The following is a 23,801-nucleotide window of genomic DNA, read 5'->3' on the forward strand; positions in this document are numbered from 1 at the left end:
ATGAAATTATGGCAAGTCTCTAGAGCACTTGTTAAAATCAGACAAGCGCACACCCTAAATGTGCACCAACGCGTCAACAACAAGAATTGTGAGGTGTAATATGATTGTGAGACTTCTAATACATAACAAGTGTCTTGGGTTTCATAATTTGCTAAACCTATTCATTGTGTGTTAAGTCTTATTAGTCTAGGATTGATTCCATTTGATCCTTCTAACCCAGTTCGATCTTGATCCAATGTGGAGATAAGGTGTGTTCGTTATACCCTTCATGACTCATTTAGGAATAACGAATTCATGGGGTGGTTGGAATATCGCATTAGGTATACTTCAACAAATTCGGATATTTGAAGTTACGAAGGTGTGACCGGGGCACATATTGTGTTTTCGGACTTGTGCTTGCTACACAGTTCTGATTCATTACATCCAAGATGTTAATCCAAAAAATTCTTTTGAGTTTTTCTTTTTAAACTTTTAACATATGTAGGGAATTGTTATAAATTTTAAGGATATTTCAAACGTTTTAAATAAATTGTATTTTATATTTTAAGTGTGTGAAAATATATTTTATTAGATGTGGTGGTGTGTACAAAGATATGTTTAATGAAGCTGTTTATTCCTTAAATCTTTAAGAATAGTGAGAATAGTGATATTTCTTTAGTTGAATCTACGAAGATTAAAGCAATTTTTAATACCAAAGTTTAAGATAAAAAAGGATTTGGGTACATTAATGTACGTACTGTTTGGATCTTTTACATGAGACCGATTTGCACGTTGCAAAATCTTCCATTAAATTGCATCAAAATGGAAACACTCATCGTAACAAAATCTTCCATTATATATATTTCCATCAAAACAATTTTGATTAGCAATGGGACCATATTAGTAACAATTAATTTGACTAGTAATTTATTAACTTTGAATAGAAAGTACAACTTTATGATTTGGGACCATAAGTGTTTCAATCCCTTTTTACCCAACAACAATCCGAATGATTGAATGAATCATGAAAGCTGGGTGCAGCCCAATTAATTTGAATGCTCAGTTTACAGCTGTGAACCTACTCACTACTTTTCCAAAATATTCAAACATTCCAACAAAAGTTCTTAAGCTCAAATATAAGGGATCAAACCAACAAGTAAATATATATATCAAATTTTGATTATTATTATTATTATTATTATTATTATTATTATTATTATTATTATAAGTAAATATTAACTATATTTAAAAATATTTAAAATGGAAGTTGTATATTTGATTTATTAATGGTGATCAGATGGATAAAGTATATCAAATTAAAGTAGTTAGAACGACTTTGAATCAAACAACTCTAACTTTTTAAATTTTCTTAATTATTTTCTTTTTGAATTAAAAAAGTTCTAGCCAATCATAATCATAAGTTTGTATACATGAGTTTTTATTATTTACTAGTGTAGGTACCCCAATCTCTGGTCCAAATTTAAAAACATTGTTACCAACATTACACTCAAAACTAAGGTTAATTAAATCAATGAAGAATCCTGCCAATTTCATTATAATATATGTCCAGAAATAGGTTGCTCCTACTTTCTTGTGACAAGTTGGGTCAGACTCAATCTCAAAGTAACATTAATAGTGATTATCTTTCTCCAAGTTTCTTGTCTGCTTCTAGTTCGGTCAATGTCTATGTTAAGGAGTTTTTGTTTTTAAGTAAGTTTTGTTTGGTTGTTGCTATTCTTTTTTTTTTATTTATTTATTAAGAATTTAATTTATATAGAAGGTAAGTGTAGCTTTTTTAGAATGTCAGTAAATCACAATAGAGTATGACAGTTAAACTCTTTTATTGATTTCTTAATTTCATAACAAGTATCACTTTGTTCATTTTACATATATTCACAAATGATCATAAAAAAATAGAATAATTTTATCAAATTAATAACTCTTAGTAATGATTGATGTGTTCTTTACTATTGAAAATGTAAAGTATAATATAATTTTGGTTTAATTGCAATTTTTGTCTCATTATTTTTATTAAATTAGGAAATTGATCTCCCAATTTTAAAAGTCAATAATTTTGTTACCTCTTTTTAATTTTTTAACTAAAAAATGATGACGTGAGATTGTTTTAAGTAACATGACATATGATACGTAAAATAATTAACACCCATGAAATTGAAATAAAATTCAGTAAAAACTTTGCTTTCAACTTCGGAAATTTTTATATTTTTAATTTAGTTAATGCATTTAGATAGTTTTATATCATAGAATTTTATGTCGCACCATTAAAAATATGTCAATTCGACATTTTTTAGTTCAAAAATCTAAAGGATGAACCAAAACTGTCGACTTTTAAAATAGGGAGACCATTTCCGTGAATTGATAATAATAGATAGACTAAAACGGCAATTAAGTCTACAAATAATTTAAAAAAAAAAGGTTTAATTATGTCATTTTAGCAATAAAAAAATTATCTAAAAATATATGTTATTTTTCAATTTTTAATGTAATATTTATTATTTTTTTTAATTGTATTATCTAATTAATATTAAATATATCATATGAAAAGTTATAGATTTAATTGCAATTTTAATCTCTCTATTATTACCAATTCACGAAATTGATTCTCCTATTTTAAAAGTCGACAATTTTGGTCTATCTCATATTTTTGAATTAAAAAGCGACGATTTAATATATTTTTAATAATGTGACATACAATTCTATAATATAAAACCATTTAGATGCATTAGTTATTTATATGTCATCTTATCATATATCACATTATTTAAAATATCTCACGTCATCATTTTTAAGTTAAAAAATCAGAAGCAGAACCAAAACTGTCGACTTTTAAAATAGGAGAACTAAATTCGTGAATCAGTAAAAATAGAGAGATTAAAACTACAATTAAACCTAATAAATATAATGTGAAAAGTGAAAACTACTTTTGCTAATTGTTGTGCATAGTCCAAATAAACCTTATATAAATACATATATAATATTATTTATCAATGATATCACCAACTATTACTTTTCTCTATCATCAACTATATCAGAAAAAAATATAAATAATATTATCAAAACAATAAATTTTATTGATTTCCATAATTTATATAAAAACAACTTTTAAACGGTGTTTTAAAAACTAACTTTATAATAGTTTGAGTAGAATTAGACTTAGATTCTTTAAATAAGATTTTGATCAAATCTTGTGGATGAAAAGTATATAATTGATAGAAAAGATACACTAAAAGTAGTCAAATCAAATTACTCAACATACATCTAAAAGTAGTCAAATTAAATTGCTCAACATACATTAATAATAATTGCTAAAAGAAGTAGATATTTCACACAAATATCATGGTTAAAAAAACAATATTTGAATTCCATATATATCACAATTGTATTAGAATTTTGATACATTTTATTCTGAGAGTGTATTATGAAAAAGTGAGACAATGTATTGTATTATGATGCAAGTGTTACTTCACTTCAGTAGTACACGTCTTCACCACACAAAAAACAGAGAAATCCGTATGTATGCATGCATCCGTATTCCGTATAATAATAATAGTACACACTCTTAAGACACGTGCTTAGTGTTTCTATTATTTTTCTCTCTCTTTCTTCAAATTGCACTATTTTATTTTTTAAATAAAAACAAATATGAGCTGTAGAGAGAGTGGAAAATTAGCTGTAACTATTAAAAATAAAAATAAAAACAAAAAACAAAATATTTCCTCCTTCTCACCCTCTTCCTATTTCATGTCTTTTCTTCACTATTACTTATATTCATTCATTCATTCTTGAATCCTATAAATACCTCAAATCTTCAACTTCTTTTTCTCACTCACCTTATTCTCTTTCATTACCTATAACTTCTATCTACTTTACTCATACTAATAAACATTATTATTAAACATGGAAGTTACAACTTTGTTTTTCTATTTTGTTTCTTTTCTCTTCATTGTTCTGTTCAAATCACTCATCAAATCCTTCTTATATCCTTCTAATGGAAAACAATTACCTCTTCCTCCTGGTTCTTTGGGTTGGCCTTACATAGGAGAAACTTTTCAAATGTATTCTCAAGACCCAAATCTTTTCTTTGCCAACAAAATCAAAAGGTTCAAAATTCACTCTTTATGTCTTACTCTCTTAGTTTTAAATTGCGGTTGCAGTTGCATTTCCACCGTAAATTTTTATATTGTGGGCAAATACAATCGATAGGACCTAAATTACAGTTGCAATGTTGTTGTGTCAACTTCAAAATCCTCAATTTTGTAGCCGTAATTGCAGTTTGAACCGCAATTTAAAAAATGATTTACACTTTTAAAACTAGTTCATTGAAATGGTAACTTGCATTGGAATATGCAGTATTTGGTGAATTTTGGACTAATTGTTTTTTTTTTTTTTTGTTGGAAAAATAGGTATGGCTCTATGTTCAAGTCTCACATTTTGGGTTGTCCTTGTGTGATGATTTCAAGTCCAGAAGCAGCAAAATTTGTGCTAAACAAAGCTCAACTTTTCAAACCAACTTTTCCAGCTAGCAAAGAAAGGATGTTAGGGAAACAAGCAATTTTTTTTCATCAAGGAACTTATCATGCTAACCTAAGAAAGCTTGTTCTTCGAACTTTCATGCCTGATTCCATCAAAAGCATTGTTACTAACATTGAATCCATTGCACAAACTTGTCTCAAATCATGGGATGGAAATTTAATCACCACTTACCTTGAAATGAAAACTGTAAGCACTCAAAAACAGAGTAAAAATAGAGGAAATTCCTCTGTTTTTTTCTTAAAAAAGAATAAAAATTTAATTTTTTTATAGTAAATTTGAATTTTTTTACCAAATAAATGATGGGTTTTCCTTAACTTTTTACATTTCAACTTTTGCAGTTCACTTTCAATGTAGCACTTCTTTCAATTTTTGGAGAAGATGAAATTCTATACAGAGAAGATCTAAAAAGATGCTACTACACACTTGAGAAAGGGTACAATTCAATGCCTATAAACCTTCCAGGAACACTATTTCACAAAGCTATGAAAGCAAGGAAAGAGCTAGCTCAGATCTTGGAACAAATCATTTCAACAAGGAGGTGCAAAAAGCAAGAATATAATGATTTGTTGGGTTCTTTCATGGATGAGAAAGCAGGACTAAGTGATGAGCAAATATCAGACAACATCATTGGTGTTATTTTTGCTGCTCGTGACACAACTGCTAGTGTACTTACATGGATTCTTAAGTACCTTGGTGAAAATCCTAGTGTCCTTGAAGCTGTCACAGTAAGTATTTGGGTCCTACCTTTTATCCTTCTAATCATTGGCAAAATTTCATTTTTATCCATAAAAATTTAATTCTTTTTGTTAGGGCATTTTGGTCTTTTATCACTTCCTTATCATAAACTAAACTAAAAGAATTCAATTTTGTATTTTGGAATCACATTTAATTCATACTAATTTTGTTGAAGTTTTAAAATATAGTTTTTGTCAAAATCACAATAATATTAGGGGAATCTGTCAAACTTGTCATTAATTCAAACACATACATAAACTAAAATTTAAATTATATTTTGTCAATTTTACGAAAATTAAAAATATATTTAACTCTATTTTGCATGTAACTTGGTTTGGTCATTTAAGCTTATAAATGTTATTTTTGTGACTTTTTCAGGAAGAACAAATGTCTATATTAAAAAGGAAACAAGAAAGTGGTGAAGAAATGGGTTTAAATTGGGCAGACACAAAAAATATGCCAATAACTTCAAGGGTCATACAAGAGACTCTAAGAGTAGCATCAATATTGTCTTTTACATTTAGAGAAGCAACAGAAGATGTTGAATATCAAGGTCATAATCAAATTTGATTTGATACCCTTTTTTTTTTTTTACCTCTTTATTATTTACTTTTTTTTTTCATATTTGTGCTCACAATTTTTTGTTGGGACTATTTTTTTTCAGGGTATCTTATACCAAAGGGATGGAAAGTATTGCCACTTTTTAGAAACATACACCATAGTCCAGAAAATTTCAAAGAGCCAGAAAAATTTGATCCTTCTAGATTTGAGGTAATTATTGCATATTTTTTCTCTGTCTTTTACTATTCAAACAAATTTAAAGTCCACACCTTAATAGATTCTGTTAACTTATTTTTCCAGGTTGCTCCAAAACCTAATACCTTCATGCCATTTGGCAATGGGTCCCATGCATGTCCTGGCAATGAATTAGCAAAATTGGAAATTTTGGTTTTTGTACATCATCTTACAACAAAATACAGGTTTGTATTAAAATTGCTGACTAAAATTGTTTTTATTATTATTTTGAGGTCAAATGTTTCTATTAATATTATTATTATTACTCATGCATTATTTTTCAACTATATATGCATATTATTATATTATAAAACTATATAGTAATGTTTAGAAAGATTCTAAATGTAGATGCTATTATTTTTGTACAGGTGGTCAGTGGTAGGTGAAAAAAATGGGATTCAATATGGTCCTTTTGCTCTTCCACAAAATGGGTTACCTATCAAATTATATTCCAAGAAATAGAAAAATATGTGACTTAAAACAAAAAGATGGAGGGTAGACAAATATAGCAAGGAAGCAAGTTTCTAAATATGGAATGGTTTCAAAAGTTTGTGAATTTAATTAAACTGACACAAGAAAGTGGTAAAGAAAAGAAACCATATAGCAAATAAATAAACAAAGGGAATTCAATGCATGTTCCCTTTAAATTTTGGCCAAGAGACACCCGAAGGGGCAAATTTTGACTTTTGAGATTTATTGAACAAATAAGAAGTCAAGTGTACAGATGTTACATAACAGTATGACATAGCAAGAGCAAATAGTGTTAATAAGCTCTTTTTTAATTTTATTTTTTTGGTTCATAGTTTTCTTTTATTCTTCAGTTTTAGATGTTATATTTTTCTCTGATTTTATTTGTTATTTTCAAATGTATTGAGGAAAAGTCCTCAAAAGATTGGACTAAATATAATGAAGTAAATTACTTTTAGTTGTGTATCTCATACATAAACGTTGCAAGAGTATATTGTCTTCCATATATTTTAACATTTTTTTTTAAAGATCTCTTACTCAATTTTAATTGAACAACATATCATTTATTATCATGTTACAATTCTCAAAGTGTTTCAACTACTTTTATTTATTTATATATCTGATAGTAATGATTATAAAAAATGAAAATCTATTATCAAAATAAAAATAAATAAATAAATAAAGGAAGAATGAAAATCTTGCAAAGATGGCAAGTTGGAAAATACTTTCTAATTTACTTTTTTTCTAGGCAATAACTTAATAATAATAAAGTAATGAAAGAATAACTACAAAATTAATTATAACTTTGAAATATCGTCTATACATAATAGTTTATGTTGTGTCATTACTCAGTTCAGATTATTATATTAAATTAAGAGCAACTACAAAATAAATTTTCATACTATATTTTTATTCAAAATTTTAAAATATCAGATGTATAGATCATTTCATTTATATGTAACATGTTTAATCGATATTTATTTTTTCATTTAATGTGAGACTTTTAACTTGAACTTGACACACTAACGATTTTCTCTTCAAGCGTGAGTTTATTCATTCATTTGAGTATGTTTTCTCTAAAGTATAAAGTTTTTCATCTACATACAATTGTACCGTTGTTGGCTCATAACACCGATGGAACTCGTGCAGCCTTATACAAGTAGCAAATCAACAAACCATCCACTCTGATATCACTTTTAGATCATGAAAAGAATTCGAGAATCATCACATTGAATAAAGAACAACCACACAAGTGATTTAGATACCACATCTTAATCTAAAATTTTAAGACACTGAGTATATAAATTTCTTACTCATATATTGTTTAACATTAATTTTTCTGTCTAATGTCAAATTCTAATTCACACTTGACATGACATGCCAACAGTTTCTTTCATTTGATTGAAAAAAAATTAAGTTTTAAATTAAACCTAATCTATTATTACAAAACCAATTTATAAAATAAGGATTGCTGCTTTATAAAAATAATAGATTTAATCTATTATTCAAAGTTTTTCCAACAGATACACAAATATTTACGTCACAACAAACTTCTCAAGAGTCTTAAAACACAGACAGAGTGCATGTGAGAATACTATGGTCAAACAAAAACTTTTTTTTTTCAATAGTTTCTGCTATCAATGCTGTCCAGCACATAACATAGATTGAATCTACAATTTTGTCATTAAGCCATAATATCTCATAAATAAACGTGTTTTACTATGTCACTTTCAAAAGATTATATACTCATACATCAATAATACGAAACAGTATTTGCACTGCTCTCAACCCTATTCTAAAGATCATAATAAGAAAATTAAGTATCTTATAATGTATTTTCCACAAAAGGAAACTACAGATGTCCACATTATATATGAGCATTTATGAATAAGTTTGAATTTCAATTTCATGTGTCATTTTCTATGCAAATAATCTTTACTAAAAATGAAAAAACAGTTTTATAGGACTTTTTGTACAAATCTTATTAAAGTCATGGCCAAAAATGCTGACTCGAATTTTTGAAACTTTATCATTACGAGAGCACAAGTGTCTAAATTGTGTTCTTTGATGTAGATGTGATTTAATTGAAAGATGTTGAAAGACTAAACTTATATTTCAAATCTATGACTATGCACACATGAGTTTATTCTAGTTTATCCTTAAATTACTTCTATTATATGGAGATGAGCGAGTTAATATTCTAATATTACAGTTAATAATTATTAGAATTATGATGAGTATGGAAATCCAACATTTAACTTCTTCATCACTTATGTCATTCACCTCAATCGCCAAATCAATTTTATGTCCTCTAACATTTTATTTTCTTAATTTGAATTTGTTGTCAAATTGTAAATTGTTGTTGAGTCTACCATAAAAAAATAGTTAATTGTGATATTCGAAATAGACGAAGGGACGAAGTGCCAATAGATGAGGCATAATCAAAGAGCGACTCAACTTTCGCGTGAAAGTCAAATGAATGAATGAATTCAATACTTACTAAAATTAACGAATATTAGAAGAATTTGAATATATGGGATAATTGAAAATGAGTTATAAGAATTGATTCCTATACTAAAAAGATATATCTTTGCAGAAAAATTGAACATAAGAACTCTTGAAGTATTTTCGAGTGAATTAGGACAAAGAGTTCCCCACAACATGGTGGGAATTAACTACAGGGTTTGATTTCGTTGACTTTGAGGAAAAAGTCATTTAAATTAGATTTGGTTTGGTTTTTTGTTTTATGAGAGTTTCACAAAAGCATAGTTGATCATATTTAATCTACATAATTCTAATAAAAAATGAATTTATTGTCTAAATTATCTTCCAAGACTAATAAATTAAGTGATTAAAAGATAAAAGTTAAATTAAACAAAGAGTATTTTAAAGATATTATCATTAAATAGGAAAAAAGTTGTTGATATTTGTTTATATTTCATTCTAAAAAAATTATAAGGTTAAATAAGTTTTTAGTCCCTATAAAATTTTATAGTTTTGTTTTTAATTTTTACAAAAACAAATTATTTATATTTAATCCTTAAAAAAGATTTAATTTTTTTTTTGGTTCCAATTTTTAAGTTAACTCATATTTGTCATTCAAATTTTTAAATGATTTTTTTTATGAATATTTATAACATTATAAAAGTTTTTCTCACAAAAATTTATAATTTATAAAATGTATAATAATTAAATGTCAAAAGTTTGAAAATTTATATTTTATTAATTATTCATTAAAAAAGAATCAAATTTTATACGAGATATTTTTATAATATTTTAAATATATAAAAAAATTATTAAAAAAATTGAATGATAAATTTTATAAATGAGTAAAAATTTATATAAAATATATATCGATTTGACATATGTGTCATTCATGAAGAAATAGTTGGCTGAGATTGGTAAAGTTTGTGTATTAATTTTGTCCCCTCCCAACATTTTTATCTGGTTCCGCCCATAGATGCAATCGTGGCGTTTGCAGCTTTGTCATATGTTTTCGTGAGGCGAACTCTGCAGATTAGTTAGTTAATAAGGATGTCATTTGGTGCATGATGTTACGTTACGAGGATTAACACCTCACGTAGAGTTAGCCTTTCGTTTCTTCTCTCGGCCTAAGGCCCTTCTTCAAATAAAAATAAAACAATTTTTTTATCAATGTCTTTTTGCTCTAAGTGAAGAACTTTATATGTATGCACGTCTTTGTTTGCATATCTATTTCAAAATTGATTTCAAATGTAAGTCTTGGCATTTTCATAACTTCTTATCAATGGAATTTTATCAATCTTGTTAAATTGAAAAAGTTTATGCATGTGTTTTTTTCTTCTAACTGTGAAACTCTCGCACATTACATATAAAGAAAAAGGGGTATTCTAAATTCAAAAATGTGCCTCAACATATCAAATAAATGTAAAGAAAAGAGGTATTCCAAATTCAAATATGTGACTCAGCATATTAAATATCCTTGCGCCTACCATTTAAAGTGTACCTGTGGAACAAATATGTTATTAAAAAAATCGCATGTCTAGAAATATATAAATGATATCTTTTTAATGTCAACAAGTAATATCTAAACTATCTAAAATTGAATATAGACAATCATAAAAGTATCTGTCTCGACTCAACAATGTAGTACTGCGAGAGCAATAAAAAGTGCGGTGAAATCCTTTGAGTACTCTGATCTGTTTTTTTGCCAAGCAGTTTTTGCCCATATACCTGGTTGTCATCTGGTTCAGCAGTTTTCTATAAAGTTTTTAAACATAGGTTTAAGGGAATCATTGCAACCGAAAGGTTGACCAGTGTTCTCATGAAAAGTATGAAACATTTAAGCATGTAACTACGAGTGATCGATATTGAATTGATGTAAAGCCAACCTTAACCCTTCATCCAATATTTGTACAATATGTATAATCGACGTTAAGAGCACAGATAGCATAAACAATCCCCATCCGCATGATAGATGAATGACTTGAAGATAACTTAAGAATGAAACGATCAATCAAGGAGAAATTGATCTTCAACAAAGTAACAGATGACCCTAGTCCCTACACTCATTTATCACTAAAATTTTCAAGTTTACAAATGTCATACATCAAACTGATTTTGACCGCAGTGTCAAGCTTCTCATTAAACAACAAAAAAACACTATATGGACAGGTGAAAAATGCACAAAAATCGGAACCAAAAGAAGCAGTGCTTAGGTATAACAACATAGATGATCAGGAACTTCCATTGAAAGAGTATAATGCAATGAACATGCACAACAGTACCCTTCCTTCATAGTCTAGACTGATCAAAACCTGGATCCAACGAGGAAAGCTTACAAAAGCTATTCTGCAACTAGTACAAGTCTTTTAACTGTTTTAGTCATCATTCCTGGATATGGAATCGCTCAATTCTTGGTGGCTGCAATCATCCATGCCAGATCATAATGTGTATTATTCAATTTTGCATATATCAATAGCCAATTGGCTCAGGAAACTCCATCAATGGTAACTCGCAAGATAATCTACCCTCAACCAACATGATTTACAATTGTCCCCTCATCAGATTAGCCAAGCAAGTCCCTGAACAAGTTGGGATTCTGGCTAGTGGGGGTCACACCCATCTGTCTGACTTTTGCATCCTTCTCCAATGAATCTTTAGCATTGGCACCCTTTACAGATAGTGACAAAGGTGCTGCATTTGTTTCTCCTGTGGTCCCTCTGACAGCTGCTGCACTTGACAACTCAGATAAAAGATTCAAATTATCCCCAGTCACAGGGATATAGCCCCCAGCACCTCTCTGTTCGCTAGAAGTAGACCCGGTATAGAGTGACATAATATCAGGTGCATTTGAAACAGCGCCAACACTAGGACTTACTGTAGAACTAATGCTGGCGTCAAGAAGTCCTTCCAGTTGCTGGAATGGGTCCACAGTGGGAGGTGCAACAGTGACAGTTGGTTCACCCAAGTCAAGCAAATCTTGAGGAGGAGGTTGTTGATTAGTTTTCTCTCCAGATGTTTTATTGGGTACAATTGCAGCTTTTGAATCCTGAGGTCTGTCTGCAGCACCAGCACTAGCTTTTGAAACCTTGCTGCTAGCTGATGTTCTTCTCTCAGGTTTAGTTGAACCACCAAACAGTGAAGCAGCAAGCTTTTGCTTTTCTGGATCAATTTCATTCTGTTGCTTTCTTGAATCATAGCTATCACGTACTTTTGAATTTACAGTAGTTGCAACATCCACCTTTGTCACCCCATTCACTGGATTTTGGGAAGTAGAATTTGAAGATGATGCTGGGGACGAATAAGTAGGTTTACCCCACTTCTTCTGAACACCATCAAGCTTTAGCTTAAGCCCAGATGATCCTGTATCTGATGCTACTCCCACTGAAGTAATATGGTGAGTCTCCCTAGCATACAATGACTCGGATACTGGAACAAGGTCAGTTACCGATGAAAGTGAAACTGGAGTAACTTTTGATGGCACAGGAGGCTTTGGAACTTCATACGCCTCAAATCTCAGACCATGCTGTCCAGATTCTTGCTGATCTTGGCTACTGAAGTTGCTCATATTCACCATTCCAGAGCGCTCGTTCTCTGAAATGTAGGGCATAGCGCCTCTTTCTATAGCCTTCTGGACATAATCATTTAGGAAAGAAATATTCTTATCCACCTGCATAAAAGTTTCTGCATGTCAATCTTAAATCAGAAAAACAATAATGTTCATATGGTATAAACACTGTTCCCAAGCACATTATTACAATTTATAACAAGTGCAATGAGTATGTGTGCAATACATATTTAAACTGCTATTGAAGTTAAACATGTCAACAACCAAATGGTTGAAAAATTTGTTTCCCAAAAAGACAAATTAATCAAGAGATACACATCCCACAAATTATAAACTACAACTGAGAAAAATAAAGATCTGGATCAGAATTTCCAAAATATTCGTAGAGCTTGTAGCCTTGTACTGAAAGGAAGAGATATTGTGTTGGATCATTTAAGAGACATTGCACTGGATCATACAAGGTATGCCATTCCAGACCCATCAAAACCTTGTACTGAGAGGAAGAGGAAACTAAATATCGCAGCAGTATATGCACTGTCATAGTCTCATAGAGCTTATCAAAAAAGTGAGAATTAGACAATCTCTATTCCATAAAAACAGGACGATGCTGATGTCATCATTTCCCCTCCTAAACTACATGAATTAATAGTTATCAACTGAGTTAAACCCTTCAAATAGGAATAATGGTATATTGAAGTATGTTAATTACTTTTTGGTTGCACGTATACCAAGTCCAATTCTATGCAACAAACATTTAAATCCCTTGGTATTATATTTGTTAAAATTCAGTGTAAGTTTTAGTTATTCATTGATTGTGCAACATCTAGGCTAATTGTTAGTAGTTCTAGTCAATACAACTTCCTAGACATTGAATGTAATTATTTCAGCATCATTCTAAATAGAAGAGGTGTGATCTTGTTTGAGACACACAAGAAACACAAATTTCTCATATTTTACATGGTATCAGAGCAGGTTCTGATTCTGTGACCCGTCTCTATGCTTCACTACCGCTGCCGACAGCGGCATCTGCCGCCGGCAACACCACCTTTCAGTTTTTTTTTATTTTTGGTCACATACAGTCGTCTGTCGCCGTCAACTATGGCGGCCTTAATAATAACCAGCCACACCACTATCACTGTACTACCGCCACTGTATGCCCTTGTTCTCTGCCACTGTGCATTTTCTTTCTGGTGTGCCACCACTATCAATTCTGCATTTTTACAGCTGCACCATAACCAACATTTTGCCTATGAGACCCACCATCTAAAACCAACAAACACCACCACGCAATCCTCCAGCGATCATGACGGTGCTTTTCCCGTCGTCGCCAAGCGACACTGCACGTGCTGCCAAGTGCGTCTGTCTTCTCTACGCATGGGTCCTGCGTGCCTTCACAAAATCCGCGTGTGAGAGCGCATGCACCTGTCTCCGGTCACCCTCTGCGGGTCTTTTCATGATTTGGTGATTTTTCAGCAACCTCTCATTTTTCAACTCACCCTTTTGCACTGTATCTGCTGTTGTGAGAACTTAGTTTCAAGGACAAGGTACCATTTGCTCAGACAATCGTTTTATTCCCACCGACGATCAATCCGACAGTGACTCTATTCCCACATATGAATCATATTAGTGGCGCTTTTTACTCCCACTGACGATCAATCCAGTGGTGACTCTATTCACACATATGAATCATATTAGTGGCGCGTTTTATTCCCACTGATGATCAATTCAGTGGTGACTCTTCCACACATGAATCATTAATGGTGCCTTCTCTTTTCAAACTAGTCCATCAGTTGTAAAACTTAGTTTCATTTTTTGGCGATAAATTTTTTTGATGTAACAAGCTTAAAGCATAGTAAGCTTTAGCTTGGGGGGGAGTGTTAAAATTCAGTGTATGTTTTAATTATTCATTGATTGTGCAACATCCTACGCTAATTGTTAGTAGTCCTAGTCAATACAACTTCCTAGGCATTGAATGTAACTATTGCATCATCATTATAAATAGAAGGTGTGTGATATTGTTTTAGACACACAAGAAACACATAAATTTCTCATATTTTACAATATTTATATTATCAATACACTAGTCAAAAAAAAATTGTTGAAATATAATAATAATGTCTAGTGTTGCAACCACCAAACAACTCAACCTTCGAATCAGAAGACCAAAAAGAAGCTGTGCATGTGAATTAAGTTTAGTACATACATGGTTGACAGAGACAGGAAGATATGAGCAGAACGCTACCAGATTCAACAAGAGAAAATCTTATCCTGTTTTTGAAACTAAGACACTTAAGAGAAGTGGCGACTGGATTGTTGGGGGTGGGGATTTGAAGATACCTTACTTTCTTTGTAAGATTTCTAAAGAAATACAAAATGGTATGCTTTTCTTACTATGTCTAGGGAAGGGGGAACAGAATCAAATAGCATTAAGAACCAACTGGAAATTGTCAAATCATTTAGTGAAAATAGGTCATAAATAACCTGCAGTTACTGAAAAGATAACTTTGTTTAAAATCATAGGACATTCTTATAAAAAAAATCCATTGGAGGCTAATATATGATTTATTAAAGAGACTTTAATTGCTGCACATTTCCCGCACACTAAACATTAAAAAAGTGTGTGAAGTATTATATGCTCACCCCATATCCCCAAATTTAAGACTCTATTGACTGTCGATTTGATGTCGGACTATTTTTATTGAATATCTCTTCCACGTCAACAAGACCCAGTTGACTGAATCATGGAAATTAAGAAAAGTTGGTAGTAGTATTAGATCTTGACACTTCATATTATGTTACAAGTTTACTCTCAAAGAAAGAGAATTAGTTTATGTTTTCACAAATAATTTATTATATATTGCATAAAAAGATGTAATCATGTAACATAATTAGGGGTATGTTGGTAAAGAAATAATTAATGCACTTGAAATTTTAAAAAGGATCCTATAAAAATTATCAAAGAAAAATCTCAAGAGGGTCCTATATTTAGGGATGGGTGGAGTATCAACATAATGAAAACATCATCAATTTTAAAATGACATAAGAATATGCTAAAACTAACAATGACCTCAATGTCTTCGCAACTTGCATCATGCGGCAATATTGCTTCAACAGCTCGTGCATCCAAACCAATAACGGATTGCAATTCATAAGCACGCTGCTGCAAATCAGTGGAGTGTGATGCTAATAACTCTTCAACCAAAGATTGACACTGTATTTTGAAAAGAAAAAGTTACTCATCTTGATAGTAACACCAATCGAATTTCAGCATAAAAAAATTACAGGATTCTATTTTTTGTTAACCATGACAACCTATCCACCTGAAAAATGGCATTTTAAAATAATCATACATATAATAAAATTAAAAAACATCATTAGAAATCAGAAGTAAGCAATTCCAAGAAAACAGAGCAAACAGTCGTTGAAAGCTATATTCATAAATTTAAAAAAGAAGCATTTCCAGGAAACTTATAAAGATTTAGTTTATGTTTGAATGAACTTTGAGTTCAAAACAGCTTATAATCAATATGTTACTACAGGAACATTAGAGAAAATAAATTTTCTGCCAAAATCAAAACCAAATATGCTATTTATCTTTACATTTCTCAAGTGTCAACTCTGTTATGTTAAATTATCAACCAAAAAAACACTTTAAAGCTTCATGGATGAAATAGATGTATGAATCACAAAATGATTCATGCAGCTGCCACAAAAACATAGAAGTTGGAAGAATACTTATATCTGTTGAAAATAAGATTAGGATCCATGTATTATATTGTATATGATTGACAAATCGAACCATATCATATCGTGTAAATGGGAATTGAATATTACAAAATTATTATATTGATTGCTTATAAGCCCAAGAAACCTTGTTGTGTAGATTAAGACAAATGGTTTCACATTATCATGCCTCTATTTTCTCGCATTTAAGAGTATCATTGCAGTACAATTCTTTTGAGTGATAACATATGGGATAATATGACATTTATGATGAATAATAGTCAAAGGCTAGATTGTGCTCAAAATTTAATATTCACTTCCACCATGGCAATAGGACAGGTAGAGAATTTTAACCTAAATTTTTCAGCAAATACCTCAGATAGCATATCCACTTTCCTCCCAGCTGCTATTTCAAAGGAATAAATTTTTGTCAACGCTGTTATTGCATATGCCTTCACAACACACAATAAGTTAGTCCCAGTAGAAAATTGTGGAATCAGAAAGATTAAATAAATTGTCATATTAGAGCACCAAAGACAATTAGGTTTATTGAGAGATATACAACAAGATAAATATCAATGATTGACATAACAAAAGCTAAGCAGAAAATATCATCAGCAATCAGAAACCCAATAAAACATATGAACATCAAGAATGTAATATTGCTAGGATTGCCCATACTCATAATAGACTGCCTATTTAGAAACATCTAATACCAATTGCAATTTGCAACACTTATCATCATGCCCATAACTAGGAATCAAGAACACATATGGAACATTACAATAATCAGACACTACTACAAACACATTATGATTTTTTGTTCCAACGCATCCACAATTCACATGGAAAAGGAAAACCACTCCAATATCACCAATGAAATCAATATAGCAATGAAACAGCTAGAATAACTACCTATATTATTATTCAATAAATATAACGGCCATGCTAGTAAGTCCAAGGAAATGCTCATTCCAAGCTTGTAGATGAAGATGGCGATTCTTCAATACACATCCAAGATTCTTCTTACTCTTACGGATATTTTGATAATGGACATTCACTTGTATAACTTATACCTTAGAATTTTTTTTGAAGATCCTTTTAGAATTTTTGATGTAAGATTTCTTTGCTGGTTGTTTAAGTTATTGGCTCTTTTGTACACAGACTTAGTTCACAAAGTTGTTTTGAAAATGATAGGAATTAAGGTAACATGTTATTGATGAATGATGAGTTGATTTCCTAGTGCTTTGATCTTCAAATTTGTGTCTTATTAGGCATAATAGATTACTTTCAGCAGTAATATATTACACTTTTACTAAAATCCATACCGAAGACTAAGTAAAAGATTAACTCTAAAAGTTGTGTGACATTCTGGTCTAAAAGTAATTGGTTGTCCAAGAAAGATGGTAAAAAGTTACTTCAAGACAATATTCAGTTAGTTTCAGTTGTACAAGGCAAAGTAATCGATTAATAGAAAAAATAATAGATTTCTTTTTCAAAAGTTCAGAACTATGAACCTCTTCACCCTAATTCTTCTGTACCAAGGAGTTTCCCCAATTGATTTAAACACCAAAAAAACACTTGAAAAGAGCTGTTATGGTTCTAAAATCACAACTCCTTGAAAATAGCTGTTATGGTTCAAAATTCTTGTTGTAATTTGGCACTATTGAGAGTGCTTTCAGTTTGATTTTCTTGCTTAGTTTGAGCACTGGTTTTTCTATTGTGCTAGCTTGACTTCTTTTTGGTTAGGAATTCCAAATCTTTAACTATGGTGAGGTATAGGAGAAAATTTCAAGTTAAGCTTGAGGACTGGATATAGATCACAAGGATGTGAAGGAACCCAGTATAAAAATCATTTGTGTCAATTTTCTCTACCCTGTCTCTTTATATTAAAAGCAATCCTTAATTGTCATTTCATAGAATCTTGTTGATCATGATATATATTGTTTGCCCGTATAATCTTGTGTATGCTACTGAATTAGTTTGATTCTTTTGTTATAAATAGAGATCTTGAAAGGGGAGAAATCTACTCACAAAAATCTTGTACTCAATTCGCCCACCCCCATCCTCTTGATTTTTCCATTTAAACCAACAATGCTCACCCAATTCAATCAATCAGAACGGTCATAATACTTGTCCGAGCATGTATTTTAATTTTTTTATATATAAGCATGTACATTAATTTTAACGTTAAATGATTAAACTAGTTACGTGTCGGATATTGACATGGACGGTAGACCACACTGCAGACATGTACAAGAAACAGTTAACCTATGAAAGAGCATTATAGTGCTTGATTCTTAAGAATGTAATTGGTTGGAGACAGAGAATAGATCCAGCAAAGTAGGACATAGACAAGAGAAAAGGACACTCCTAATAAACACATCTCAGTAAAACTGACATGAAGCTTTTAAGTAGCATGAAGTAAGATTATGCTTCAAACATAAGTATTGGGATTCCTAATTTTGAAGTAATATTGATATCCCTATTAAAAGCAAAGACAAAAAAGCAAGAAACTATCCACTGATGACTGAAGTCTCAATAAAATAGGCATAGTGACTTTCCACTCTCCTTATCAGTAAAACATTGGCTTTCACTTCTGTAGAACAAATGTATTGGCTTTAGATAAGTACCTTAACAGTTTCATCATTAGAATATGCCTCTGCCATATCGCATAACTTCCCAGTGATATAGGAAGCAGAATGCTTTCCATCAGCTGTGCCATATTCCCCAAGAACCCAACAGATAACCTGTAATCAGTACTAAAGATTATGCTAAAACCAGATCTAATTGCTGGAAAAGTAAAAGTGGAAAAATATAAAACTTAAGTGGGATAGGGAATACTTGGAGAAACACTGATGGAAGCTTTGGCTCCCCAATAATCCGCAAATATGACTCAACCTACATTTCCAAGAAGAGATTCCACTCAGTAACATGCACATGACTAATTATGTAGTGACATACCAAATAAACAGGATCTAGTATCTAGATAACATACAGCAGACGATCTCAGCTGACTATATGTCGTATCATCGTCCTCTCCAAATCCTTCCGCAATCAAGCGCATTAAATTATGTGCAACCTTAATATTCACAAGATCTCCAGCATGCTCAAAAACTTTATTCATGGTCTGTATAATCAAGTACAAGGCATTGTTACCTATCAACAAAGGTTGTAAAAATAATGCAAAGCCAAGAACATAAAGACAGCCATTCTATTACCTGTATAAACCAATGATTACTTGGTGCAAATTGCTCGGCAAGCTCTACACATCGAGAAGCTATATAGGTTTTATAATGATCATCGCTAATGCTGATCATGTAATCAATCATACGGTCAACAATCACTTCCACATTGGAAGACTTGGTCATTTTATAAAGCAGTTCAAAAGTTTTTCGCTTCAGAGTATCATCCGGATCCTGCACCATCCATATTAAATTTTTATCTGTACTGCCAAACCTGGGATGGGCTAAACTAATTTTTATCTAATTCTAAATGCCAGCTGAGATTGATTACAAGATTTAAAAAAACCAGGTACAATTGCAAATTATCATAAACCACAGACAACAAAATCTGGTTGAGTTCACAAACAGGTAATGAGCAGCATAACCATTTAATAGATTAAAATTTGATAAAATAAATAAACAGGTAGAATTATACATGTTCATACAATTAATGAATAACACAATGTGGATCCATTTGATGGTAAATAATTAGCAGGTTTCTCACAGTCAGACCAGGTCAAGGTACAGCAAGCAATAATTTTTTGTCGGCCTAGATTGGTTGCACAACTCTTCTTACATGCATCCGGAAGACATGGTAATGGCAGGAATTGAAACTCAGACAACATCTGACAAACATTAATTCATTCACTTGCTGAATTTGTGGGTAAATATTTTTATATTTTATAATGAATTATGAATTTGCAAGGCATGCCAATAACAGCCACCAGCCTCCAACACTAGTCTAAATAATAAACTTTTATCTATACAATAAACCGGGAACTGTAAAAATGTTATGCAGGTGTTCCTCCGAGAATATATGTACTTATGTATGTAAATTATTTTCATTTTTTGTCTAATATGTAACAATCAGTACATCACATGAGTGACTAACAGCAAGTCAGCAACATCGCATGCTGTATGCATGTTCATTTGCACAACATCTTTTGTCACAAAAAGTAGCTAAATTATCCTCATTGCATAGAGAAGATAATGACGAGTTTCTGTTCCATATAAGATATAATAAATGAAAAGGATCCTTCTCGTGATTAAATCGAACATAAAGGGAAAGGAACACACAATAATCTAAAAAAAAACAAAACAAAAGTTAGCAATGCAAAACACATTTGTCTCAACTCTTAAAGCGTTTAAGATGAACATCCTCACCTCTAAGCAGTCAATGACGGCAAGTTGGTGTTGTTCTGCAATAAGTGGACTTAACTTTATCAGCCGACCGAGAGCATCAATGCCCATGTACTTCAGATTATGGCTATCACTCTGGCCACACAAACACAACACCAACTTAAACATAACACATCACAACACATTGAACACAGCCTAACCCAAAAGCATGGACAACATAAACTTCAAAACAAAATCCACATCAACCAAAGAAAAAACAAACCTTCAAAAACTTGGCAATCACATCCGCAGCAGCTTCTAACAACTTGGCATTGGGATATATAGAAGAGACACAGCGAATGGACTCGTAGAGAATAGCATTCCCTATATTACTCGACGAATCGCCCTTCCTAATTACATCGCCAATAACAGTATACATGTGTTCGCTAGCAAGCTTGTCGCCACTCCCCAACAATGCAAGAATTTTCAGCAACTTAATCTGCACACTCAAAACACGTTACTTTTCCTCAAATCAGAAGCAATTCAAATCAAAAACTTAACTTCTGTTAATTGGTTTTACTGTGGATTATATCGTCATTGATTTTACCTTCTGTCAAACGTAATTCATGTGAAAATACTGGTGGTTTTGATCTCTACCACAAATTTGATTTTGTCTCCAAATCTTAATTTGAGTTTGAGTAGAGCCATGAAAAGGCATGTTTTGCATTAACTAGAGAAATTTACACTACTTTCTATAACAAACTTACTTTCACAGTAATAACATCTACACATACATTCTGAACTTCAAGCTCAATTATAACCAAATCAATTATATTCAAAAACCACATTAATAAAGCACCCATCCATCTAATCCAAACACACAGTAGTAGCTGCATTTAGCACACAAGAACAGAACAGAAAAATTGTTTCTAAATTAGGGATTGGGTAGTTCAACTGATTTGAAGTAAGGGTTGAAAGAGTTAGAGAAAGGACTGAAATTCAAAACCCAGTGACTGAGAAAATACTTACATAACAACTAATATAATAACATACATACTAACATTTACCGATAAAAATTACTGGTTCTAAATTTAAACTAAATATAGACATGCACCAAACAGAAAACTTATGAAAACAAAAGTTAAGTTGAGAATAATCACCTGAACGAATGGAGCTGGCATTTGGTGATAATCATAGCTCTTAGGCAACCTATGTTCCGCAACCTGTTTAAGAATACTAACGAAACTAACAACAAGATCCTTATAAGGAGTAGGATCAGCGTTTACAAGATCAAAGAGAGGACAAAGAGTAGCACCCATAACACCAGGATCATTATCACACAATCGCTTACGAAAATTAGAGATAAGATGCGAAACAGAGGAAGGAGATTTGCGGTGGAAGCTATGAAGAGCCATAACCGCTTTCTTTCTAACAGCTTCTTTAGAATGAGAAAGTAAATCAACAACAAGAGGCAAAACGGCAGGGATAGTTTCGTCGTTGATGAGTCGACAAACGGCATTAAGTGCAGCACAAACGACAAGGTAGTTATCAGATTTAAGATCTTTCTGAATAGTATTGACGATTAAGATAATGAGGTCGTGATCGTCGTTTAGGAAAAGAGTAACGGCGAGATAACCAGTGCGTTTTGATGGAAGGTTATCGTCGTGTGTCATTTTAACGGCGTGGATGTAACCGAAAGAAGCGTCATGACCTAACATCTCGACGTAGAGGAGACGTATAATGTACTCTTTCATCTTGCGTTTTGGTATGTCTGGTTCGGAAATTCGTCGTTTAAGGGTTTCGATTTCGCGGATTACGATTCGGTCTTCTTCGGCTTTGGATCGAGCTTCTCCGATTGATTTAATTAAGTCGAGGAATTCTTTTGATTGGCCGAACCCGCCTTGGGATCCCATGGCGAGTTCGCGGCCGATTGTTTTTAACTGCTCCAGGTTTGAGGAGTTGTGGATCCGGATCCGGATCCGAGAGTTGTTACGGTGGTGGATCTGGTGATGATGCGAGGTTCTGGTGAGGAGAGAGGGTTTGAGGTTGAAGAATGTGGGAGTGTGTGTGTTTGGTGAAGATGATGATGAAGAGAGTAAACGACGTCGTGTCGGACGAAGAAAGAAAGAGAAATGGAAGAATACAAATTACAGTGACTGGGTGGGGGACTCGTGTGTCTGTGTATGAAAACAGTGTAAGAAAACTGTTTATTGTTATTTTTTTTATTATTATTCAGAAAAGGATGATCAAGGAGTAGGTGGTTAATTGCTAATGTAACTTTTTTTTTGAGGAAAATGCAAACGTAATTTATATATTGATATGAGATATTAATTAATAGTAGAAGAAAAAATTAAATGCATTTTATTATATATTGTGTGTATGTTTTTTAATTTAAAATACGTCTTGTAAAGTTTAATTAAATTTTGAGAAAATTTTAAAAAAAATTATAGTTGACTAAATTAAAAAATATAGGAAAAATAATTGAAAAACTCGATTTAAAATACGAAATATTTTTTAACATTATTGAAATTTTACAAGAAAAAGTTTATGTTTGTTTCTTTTCAATAATACTAGTGAGAATCGAATTTGCAATACGAAAATATATATAAGTTATGTTTTTATTTTCATTATATATATAAAGTCTATGGAAAAATTTCATTTCAGAATAGAGTAAAATTTTAGCTTAATGAAAATGAATTAAAAGAGTAAATTAGTATTACATTTTTTATAATAATAAATTAGTTTTACAATAGATGAATATCTGTCATATTATGACATTATTTTACTCTATAACTTTATTGTAGTGGGTTCCATAAAAATAAATAAATTTTATTTTAGTAGGTGCAGTTAATTATTTAATTTTATATAAACTAAATAATTAAGTTAAAGTGATTAATAAGATTCAATTAAAATAATTTAAATTTAATTTTTGATTAAAATAGTATTTAGTCAATTTTTATTTACATTTGATCGAACTATAAATTACAATAATTTATTAAATTTTATTACCTACATTCTTATTTTTGCTATTCACACCTCTCAATTTTTCTATAACAATAAAGTACCTAAAATATCATTACCTATTTATAAAATTTATAATCATCACGTTAACTAAATTCAACCGATAAAATTTTATATAAATTTAATATTATCTC

At 31.1% G+C, this 23,801-nt stretch overlaps 2 protein-coding genes across 2 annotated transcripts; one reads left to right on the forward strand and one right to left on the reverse strand.

Annotated features, from left to right (window-relative positions):
• Window positions 1-3,811: 3,811 nt before the first annotated feature.
• LOC101505927 (abscisic acid 8'-hydroxylase CYP707A2-like) lies at window positions 3,812-6,988 on the forward strand. Its single transcript, XM_004509435.4, has 7 exons — window positions 3,812-4,100; window positions 4,404-4,719; window positions 4,872-5,258; window positions 5,647-5,821; window positions 5,933-6,039; window positions 6,130-6,248; window positions 6,432-6,988. Exons 1-7 carry the CDS (start codon window positions 3,898-3,900, stop codon window positions 6,523-6,525), a joined length of 1,401 nt encoding a protein of 466 aa, XP_004509492.1. The 5' UTR covers window positions 3,812-3,897; the 3' UTR covers window positions 6,526-6,988.
• Window positions 6,989-11,014: 4,026 nt separating this feature from the next.
• On the reverse strand, window positions 11,015-22,840 carry LOC101506239 (AP-4 complex subunit epsilon). Its single transcript, XM_004509436.4, has 10 exons — window positions 21,807-22,840; window positions 20,930-21,145; window positions 20,692-20,802; window positions 19,525-19,722; window positions 19,302-19,433; window positions 19,148-19,204; window positions 18,937-19,053; window positions 16,678-16,755; window positions 15,648-15,791; window positions 11,015-12,682 (listed from the first exon to the last, which is right to left on the reverse strand). The coding sequence occupies exons 1-10, from the start codon at window positions 22,557-22,559 to the stop codon at window positions 11,579-11,581; spliced, it is 2,910 nt and encodes a 969-aa protein (XP_004509493.2). The 5' UTR covers window positions 22,560-22,840; the 3' UTR covers window positions 11,015-11,578.
• Between the last annotated feature and the right edge of the window lie 961 nt (window positions 22,841-23,801).

This window comes from Cicer arietinum, chromosome 7 (assembly GCF_000331145.2).
Source record: "Cicer arietinum cultivar CDC Frontier isolate Library 1 chromosome 7, Cicar.CDCFrontier_v2.0, whole genome shotgun sequence".
In the NCBI taxonomy this organism is placed as follows: domain Eukaryota; kingdom Viridiplantae; phylum Streptophyta; class Magnoliopsida; order Fabales; family Fabaceae; genus Cicer; species Cicer arietinum.